General features: G+C 36.1%; 1 protein-coding gene across 1 annotated transcript in view; it reads left to right on the top strand.

The window, feature by feature from the left end:
* Positions 1–9,677, top strand: part of LOC108543343 (acyl-CoA synthetase long chain family member 4) — a gene marked incomplete at its 5' end in the record, with an annotated part of 16,815 nt that overhangs the window by 701 nt on the left and 6,437 nt on the right. The window contains 3 exons of the mRNA XM_017893776.1: positions 1,247–1,438; positions 3,026–3,140; positions 5,142–5,299. Coding sequence (XP_017749265.1) covers positions 1,247–1,438; positions 3,026–3,140; positions 5,142–5,299 — 465 coding nt within the window. The remainder of the gene's footprint in view (positions 1–1,246; positions 1,439–3,025; positions 3,141–5,141; positions 5,300–9,677) is intronic.

The following is a 9,677-nucleotide window of genomic DNA, read 5'->3' as shown; positions in this document are numbered from 1 at the left end:
AATGAATGCATTTTTATCTAACATAAACTTTAAGTTTCTAAAGCATTTTTTTATTATGTGTGTTATTGTCAGTGCTCTATGAGCAAATGACTATTTGTTTTTTAAAAACACATTTTAAAAAGCCAGTTGCATTCCCAAGAGTTTTACACCTTGGGACTTAGTCTTCCCTTCTTCCATGGTAATGGCATTCCAATTTTACCATGAAAATCTGAAGAAAATAGTATGTGTGTATGTGTTTTGGACATCAACATCAGAATTATTTTATTAGGTAAGTTTTTATTTGTTAGGCAGTGGAATCACAGAAATGTTTAAAGGCAAAAATCTCCTTAACAAGTTTTACTATAATTTTTATTTTCTGATTTCCTGGTACTGGGCCTTAATGTCAGTTTTGGGGAGTAGGTCCATTGTTGAACATGTATTTGGAGTTTTCCTTGCTGTAAAGTCTCTTTGGCTTTATACTGTAGGAATTAATTATCTCAGTTTTTTTTTTTTTTTTTTTTTTTTTACATACAATGGGTTTTATCATGTTGAAATATTGAATAGTTTTAAGTTTATCAGAGCAGCTAACAGCTGAAAGGAACCCTGATGACACAAAATCTAATCTATATCTTAGTTTACAAATTTAGATTTTGTATATTTTCTTAAAGTAAGCTTCCTTCAGTAATACAGAGGTAATGAGTAGTGATAAAATATATTAGTAGTTATTGTCAATTAGTTTAGTGTTTGAACTTTTAAAGTCATGACTGGCCACAGGTAAAATTAATACAATTTTCTTCCTGTTTCCCATAGTCCCCCCTTTCCCTCTCACTTTATGGTGCTACCATTTTTGGGTACTTACTGCACGTTTTTTTGGTTAAAACCTCCTTAGAAAAAATTTGAAATGCATTGATATCAGTATGTTAGTAATTTACTTATAACAGCTTCAAGTGTTACTCTTCCTGGGGGTGATTTTATCTTAACAGAGCTCTATGAACACTAAGCTCTAATGGTGTTCTAAGTGTGAAATGTTATGGTATGGGAAGGTTTGAGATGAGTGATTATTGGTAGTGATTATTATTGAGCCTTTCTTGGTATTTTTAAAATCACAGTCACCCAGTATCCTCATGTAAATCTTAGTAAATATAAACTAATGTTCTCTCATAAAGTGGTATAAAATTTGATCAGCAGAAAAATACTAACATACAAGCTTTAAGAGTTAATGAAATTTGTTGTAGAACAATAACTAATTTACTTTTATGATTTCCAGGTGGTTATACAATTAATGACAAGCCAAACCCCAGAGGTGAAATCGTAATTGGTGGACAGAACATCTCCATGGGATATTTTAAAAATGAAGAGAAAACAGCAGAGGATTATTCTGTGGATGAAAATGGACAAAGGTGGTTTTGCACTGGTGATATTGGAGAATTCCATCCCGATGGATGTTTACAGATTATAGGTCAGAATGTTTTCTTTTTATGGTTTTCTTTAGTTTTATAACTTCAATATATATGAAAGGTAGTATTGATCAGTCATTAATAAAGTTGGTGGTTCCATTAGTTCAAACTCTGGACAAGTTATTTAACTTATGTATGAGCTTCTCCATCAGCAAAACAGGGACAATACCAACCTTATAGGGCTGTTAAGATTAAATGAGTTGATATATGTAAAATATTCTAAATAGAGCCTGAACCTTAGTGTAAGTACTAGCAGCACTAGCCACAGCAACGCTGAGTGTAGAGAGAATGGACAGGGAAATAGCAAATTGGTAATGAGAAAACAAAAAGAGCTCAGAGGAGGTCTTTCTTGGTCAACCACATGTGATTTTATATAACTATTTCCTGTAACATACTCTATGCTAGGCCTTCCTCACTCTTTACCTCTCCACCCATGGGGCAGCATGGGCTCATATTTTTTTTTTACTGTTGGCTATTTATATGGGTCTAACTAGGCCTGAACCTTAGAAAATTAGTATCAATCCTTAGCACTAGTCGGTTCTGAGAATGTCAGTTACTTTGGCATTGTCCTTATTGAGTCTACTGAAGTGGACCTTTATGTTCAAAAAATGACTCCAAAATGGGCTGAATGTGCTGTTCACTTGGATGAGGCAGAAGTTAAAACTTGCTGAGGAGGACCACTCAGCAGGATCCCAGTCAGGTCTTTTTTAAGACATAGAGTTTCCTCACCTATATCCAGTGACTGATTTCAATCCGTCGCTGGACCTCATGATGTCTGACCTGAGTATAGTTAGAGATTTACTGGGAAAATTGGTTCTTCATCTAGAAATTTGATCTGCTGGGGAAACTCCCAGGAACCATGGTTCAGTTGAGAAACAATAAGCTTATTTTCCCCTTGTTCCTTAATTGCACTGGAATCAAAGGTTATTTCTGTAGACTGGGTTCCCAGGCTATGGGTAGGCAAATCAGCACTCACACGAAGGTTCCAAGGCCATGAGATGATTATTCAAGCTGTGCCATCCTGTACTAGCACTTTCTTAGAGAACTGTCATTTTAACAAGATAATATCAAAAGTGGAAAAGGAGAATTAACATGTGTTAAATGTGTTCTATATGCCAGACATTGTGGGATATATCTGTATGAGGTAGGCATCATTATTCTGATAAAACTTGAGGATTAGGAGGTTAACTGACATGCCCAGGATCACTTAGCTAGTATCAGGCAGAGTTACCATTCAAATAGAATGTTCCAAAGTCCTAGTTCCTTCTATTAAATTGATTATAATATTTAAGATTATAATAAGATGCTAAAGCTTAGGGTATAAGGTGTAACTTTTAGCCAATACTTATTTAACTAGGCATTTTCTTTTAACTGGTGTGTATGGGCAAGCATTATGTATATGCAGTTTTTGCCATTTTAAAAGAAATGGCAAAAACCACAATTACTTTTGCACCAACCTAATAATAATTTTAGAAGAAGTAGTTTTGTAAATAACAATTAAGGCAATGATATTCAAAGAAGACAGTCAGAATTGCATATACCTTAGTAAAACAAACTATGGCTGACTTAACATTCTTTATGATTTACAGATCGTAAGAAAGATCTAGTGAAGTTACAAGCAGGAGAATATGTATCTCTTGGGAAAGTAGAAGCTGCACTGAAGAATTGTCCACTTATTGATAACATCTGTGCTTTTGCCAAAAGGTAACTTTCCAAAGTTGTATTTTTTGTTTCAAAAGTCAAAAGATATTTAGAAAATAATGTGATTACATATTATCATAAAGGTAACATAGACTCCTCTTAGAATTTTCATCAGATCTGGGGAATTGTACATTTATGAAAGTTATTGAATTCAACAGCTCGAAGATCATTTGAGATAACTCAGACATGTTAAACGTAGTGGTGTTTGGACACCTGCATCTTGCCTAAGAGTACTGTACTATGGCGATAAATGTATTTCATTTAAACATCCGTGACAACATGAGACTTAGCATAAGTAATTTTCCAAAAAAAGTAACACGCAACTGACGTACATGTTGAGATGGCATTCTTGAACCAAGTTTTTCTAATCAAAAGGCCTAAGAGACTTTGAGCCATATTTACTATTATATGTGCATATGTCTTTATTTTTATGGATTTTATTCTTTTTTAAAAATTGTATTGTGTTAAAAAGCATATAACCATAAGTTTACCATCTTAACTGTTTCTAAACTAAATGTACAGTTCAGTAGTGTTGTGTATATTTACATTGGCGTGCAGCCAATCTCCAGACCTTTTTTTCTTGTAAAATGGAAACTCTATACCCATTAAACAACAACTCCCATTCCTCCTCCCTCCTTCCCCTGGGACCCACCATTCTACTTTCTGTTTCTATGAATTTGACTTCTCTAGAAATCTCACATAAGTAGAATGATACAGTTTTGTCTTTTGTGATTGGCTTAATTCCCTTAGTATAATGTCCTCAAGGATTATCCATGTTATAGTACATGTCAGAATTTCCTTCATTTTAAAGGCTTAACAATATTCCATTGTATCCGTATAATGTATTTTGTTTATATATTCATTGTCAGTGCACATTTTGGTTGCTACCCCCTCTTGGCTGTTGTGAATAATGCTTCTAGGAAAATGGGTATGCAAATATCTCTTTGAGATCCTGCTTTCAATTATGTGGATAGATACCTAGATGTGGAACTGCTGGATCATATGACAGTTCTATTTTTCATTTTTTAAGGAACAGCAATACTGTTTTCCATAGCAACAGCACCATTTTTACATTCCTGCAACAGTACACAAACATTCTAGTTCCTCCACTTCTTCATTAGCACTTGTTTGTTTTATATAGTAGTCATCCTCATGGATGTGAGGGGATATTTTGTTTTGGTTTTGATTTGTATTTTCCTAATGATTAGTGCCACTGAGCACCTTTTCCTGTGATTGTTGGCCATTCATATATTATCTCTGGAGAAATGTCTATTCAAGTTCTTTGTTCATTATTTAACTGAGCTATTTGGTTTTTTGTTATTGAATTATGGAAATTATGTATTCTGTTTATTAACCCCTTATCAGATATATGATTTGCAAATCTTTTTTTCTATTCCATAGATTGTCTTTTTACTCTGCTGATTGAGTCTTTTGATACACACAAGTTTTTAATTTTGATGCAGTCCCAGTTATCTGTTTTTGCTTTTGTTGCCTTTGCTTTTGGTGTCACATCCAAGAAATACTGCCAAATCTATTCTCATAAAGTGTTTCTTGTGTTTTTTTTTTTCTAGCAGTTTTATAAGATTGGTGCAAAAGTAATTTCAGTTTTTGCCATTAATGTCAATTACTTTTGCACCAACTTAATAGCTCTTCAATGTTTAGATTTTGATCCATTTTGAGCTAATTTTGTATATGTTGTAAGGTAAAGGTTCACTTTCATTCATTGCATGTGGATATCCAGTTTTCCCAGTACCATTTGTTGACGAGACTGTCCTTTCCTCATTGAGTGATCTTAACACCCTTGTTGAAGATCATTTCTCCATAGATACAAGGGTTTACTTCTATTTTCTCTATTCCATTGGTCTATATGTCTGTCTTTATGCTGGTACTATGGGTTTTATTATTTCCTAATGAAACTTTATCTGCACTGTACTGTTTCATTGACTAATTTATGAATAACTTTTCTCAATGCTTTCATTTCTATTTTATTTTCTATTTTTTTAGTGACCAGTCCTATGTGATCAGTTTTGTGGTTCCTAATCAGAAAAGGTTGACACTCTTGGCACAACAGAAAGGGGTAGAAGGAACTTGGGTTGATATCTGCAATAATCCTGCTATGGAAGCTGAAATACTGAAAGAAATTCGAGAAGCTGCAAATGCCAGTAAGTAAGAAATTGCTAGACTGGTGTAGTCCCTAAAAGTCATCTAATGATGTCTTTTGCATTAGGCTCTTCAAGATGTTCACTTTAATAATAAAATACAGGATTTTAAGAAACCTGTTTCTTAAATATGTATAATGGATTTCCATGTTGGAAGGATCCTTCAGTGTCGTATGGTAAAATAACCTATCTAGTTCTTTATTGCATGTTTCAACATCTTTCCCAAAGTGGTCATGTAGCCTGTGTTTGGAATGGTCCATCTTTGGGTAGATCTGTTATATAAATCTACTTTGTGTCTGCAAAGCAGAAATTAATAACTCTAAGTTTAGTAAATAGTGTTATAACCATGATTATGCTTTGTGTGTATACTTTGGCTCTGTAAATGGACTGTCTCAGATGGTACGTTAATAACCAATTGGAGAAAATCTGCTTATATAGTATATGCCAGGAATTGTGTTGCACACTAGGAATACAGAAAGTAGTAAGACTCATTTCTTGCTCTCATGTAGTTCATTATCAGGTGAGAGGGGCACATGAGAGAGACAACAATCTTAACAGCAATAGAGAGATGAACAGAGAATCATGGTACCACAGATGGGGGTGCCTAACCTACTTGGGAGGACATGGAAGAGATGTCACTTAGGCTTATTCTTAAGGGTTAATTAGAAGTTAACTAGGTTGGGCATTCTAGGCCAAGAAGCAACATGAGTACGGGCAAATAGGTATGAAAAGGATGATGTGTGCAGGGAGCTACAAGGAGTCTGGTGTTACTGGTACAGTACAAAGTATGAGGTAAGGCTGTAGAGGTTGGCAGAGGCCAAGTTGTGTAGTACCTTCTATGCTGTGTTCAGAAATTTGGATGTAATCCTGTAGGCAGTGAGGAGCCATTGGCAGGTTTTACTAGGTTAGTGATGTGGTCAGGTTTGCATTTTGGAGAGATGCAGTCACTCTGGAGGCCGTGCTGAAGATGAATTTGAGGGGGACTGGACTGAGGCAGAAGGCCAGTGGAAGAGGACTGTAGGAGATACCTAGACTGAGGGGTGGTGAGTAATGAGGGCCTGAAGCAGGGAATCAGGAAATGTTTATGAAGCAAAATTGGCACACTTCAATGATTAATTGGATAATGTAGATAAGGGAAAAGAGGAGTCTAGGATAGCTCCCAGATGTGTAGCTGAAGTGACAAGGTAAATACTACTACTGGTTGAGCTAGAAAATACAAGAGGAAGAGCCAGCATATACAAGAAGATGATGAGGTCAGTATGGGACACACGTAGTTTGAAACATCTTTTGGATAATCAAAGTTAAAATGCCCAGCAGGCGGTTGTGTATAGTCCAAATTTTATTGGGCGAGGCCTGGACTATACTATAGACTCAGGGATAATTGAAACCATGAAAGAAGATGGGCCAACATTGGGCGAGATTGTAAAGGGAGAACAGGAGGCTGCAGATGGGTCTCTGGATAACACCAGCATATCAGGAATGGATGAAGAGAGAGATGTGTGTGGGAAGCATGATTGGCAAGATGCCAGGAGAGCAGTGCCCATGCAGAGCACTGCTAAGAGAGTTTCAGGAAAGAGAGTAATCAACAGTTTGACATTAGCAGAAAGGACTGACAAAACTTATTGGAACACTGATTGGAAAATTAAAGAGATTAAAAATTAATGCTCAAGTTCAATAGTAGGCTTTTTTCCCCCTTTTTCCCAACAAGGGATTCCATTTTTTTTTTTTTAAGTTTCAATGTTATCAGTATAACAAGTATATATCGTTTTAAAAATATCAGTATTACGGACTTGCAACAAAAAGCAACCCATATTGTATCCCTCTTTTCCCCAAGTCTCATCTGTCTTCAACTTTAGTTGTTTTTTCCAAGTTTCTGGCATTCGTCTCCATTTTTCTAAAGAAAATGGTTATATTGCTCCTTCTTGAATTTTTCATTTATGATGTTGTAGACTTTTATGGACCACTAACCATAGAAGATGATTTAGCTTTCTTATTACCATTCTCCTCCCCTTCCCCACCACACTTTTTCTTTTCCGATATATAGTACAATTCGCATTTTATACCCAGGTTTCCATTATGACTATGAAAATATTCACAGCTGAATTACATAGTGTTTTATGATTATATTTCCTTTCTTGGACAATTTTTTGTGTTTCCTTGGATCTTAAAATTTCCTCTCTTCATTAGTTTTTTGTATACCTATTCTTAACTCTTCCTCCAAACTCTGATAAAATTGTAAAAATTCTCCCTAATACAGGAAAGGATAGTGTGTCTGTATTTTTGTTTTCAGAGACATACTTCTTAGAGCCCTTTATCCTTGTGCTGAAATTTAGACTATTTGCTCCCCAAGGCTTCCCTTTACTATCATCCTGGGAATTTCCTTTGCTTCTCTCCTATGTTGGATCCTGTTTCCTGGATCTCATATCTGTCTTTTTGCTGGTTTACTCGCCAGTTTGGGTACAGCACATCCTTCAGCAGCTTCCTGAGAAAGGTGCATGGGAGGTACATTCTTGAGACTGTGCTTGCATGTCTGAATATGTTTTTATTCTGTCCTCACCCTTGAGATGTATCTTGGCATAACTTACAATGATAAATTCTAAATCATTTTTCCTGAACACTTTGCAGACTTAGCTTTGTTGTCTTCCAACTCCAGTGTTGCATCCTGATTCCCATTCCTTTGTGTATGATCTATTTTATCTCTTGTAGCTTTCAGAGTCATTATGTTAATTTCTGGTGTTTTGATAGTTCATAATGATGTATCTTGGTGTGGGTCTTTGATCATTTATCATTGTGCATACTTGGGGTGGGCCCTTTCAGTATGGAGATCTCTGCCCTTCAGTTCTGGGAAATGTTAATTTATCTTATGTTTGTTCATTTGCTTTTTTCCCCATAATTCCCCCCACCCTGTGTGTCTGTTTCTGGGACTACTTTTATATGGCTGTTGGACTTCCAGCTTTCATCCTCTAATTTTATTATCCTTTAAAAAATTTTTTATTTCTCTTCTTGTTTTATATTCTGGCAGAGTCTCTCAACTTTATCATCTCTTCTGTCTACTGAATTTTCAATTTCCACTATCAGAATTTTAATTTTCGAGAGCTTGTTTCTGTCCTCTCAGTATTCCTTTTAATAGCACCCTGTTGCTCTTTCATGGATGCAGTCAATGCATTGTCTCTTATTCCTCTGAGGATATTAAAAGGAATCCTTTTAATGTAGTTTTCCCCTCCTGTTATTGTCTCTTTTACCTCCAAGTTGCACTTTACGCTTGCTTTGGTCATTGAGTCGCAAGTGTCTGCTGATCTTTGTATGTCCGTATTTAAGAACCAGGTACTAAAAAACTGTTTGGAAAGCTTACTGGGCTTCACTGAAAAGGCATTCCAATGTTAGTGTCTTTTTAGTACATAGGCATGGGCAAGGATTTCATGTCTAAAACACCAAAAGCAACGGCAGCAAAAGCCAAAATTGACAAATGGGATATGATTAAACTAAAGAGCTTCTGCACAGCAAAAGAAACTACCATCAGAGTGAACAGGCAACCTACAGAATGGGAGAAAATTTTGCAATCTACTCATCTGACAAAGGGCTAATATCCAGAATCTACAAAGAACTCAAACAAATTTACAAGAAAAAAACAACCCCATCAAAAAGTGGGCAAAGGATATGAACAGACATTTCTCTTAAGTCATTCTATTTCTCCAAAGGAGATTTCTCCAGTCTCTTGCCCGGCGATATTAGCCTGACTGCCAGAATTCTGGTACCCAAAAGAGGTAAAGGAGTTATTGGGGGGATGGGAGAGCAGTGGGTCTCACCCTCACTGAATCCTTCTCTTTTCAGCTTTACTCCCTCCTTCTGTTGTACCTAATGTCCTTGAGTCCCGAGTCTCTGCTTCAGTTTTTCCAAAAAGTAGACCTGCCTACAAACGGCTTTGGGAACAGCAGCACAGGGTGAGGGAGAACTATTCTCTAAACAGGCTGGAGCCCGGTGCTGCTGTTTCCAGCTTTACCCCTCATCTCTATCTTCAGAGGCACAGGCTTAGGGGGCACTTGCCCAGGCTCTACTGTGAGGGCAGTTTGCTGCTTGTTGGCAACCTCTTTTGTTGGTAGTTGCTTTGGATCCCTCAGCCTTAACTTAATTACCACAAATTCCTTTGCTTTTTGTCTTCTAAGATTTTGTTGCACTTTCTCATTCAGTGCCCTTTTCTCTTGTTTCACTTTTGCCTGGTGGTTAATACCTTTTCATTTTAAATTATTCTAAACAATTTAAATTCTTTTTTAGGCAGAACAGAGAAAAAAAACTGTATATTCTTCATGTTCTGTTGGAAGCTCTTAACCTAATTTTAACCCATTGTTTTCTCTTACAAATAAAAATATCATTTTTTTTCTGA

The sequence above is a fragment of the Rhinopithecus bieti genome, unplaced genomic scaffold (assembly GCF_001698545.2).
Source record: "Rhinopithecus bieti isolate Rb0 unplaced genomic scaffold, ASM169854v2 scaffold_25419, whole genome shotgun sequence".
NCBI classification, from domain to species: Eukaryota; Metazoa; Chordata; class Mammalia; order Primates; family Cercopithecidae; genus Rhinopithecus; species Rhinopithecus bieti.
The sequence above is the reverse complement of the archived record's forward strand: the minus strand, read 5'-3'. Positions and strand labels throughout refer to the sequence as shown.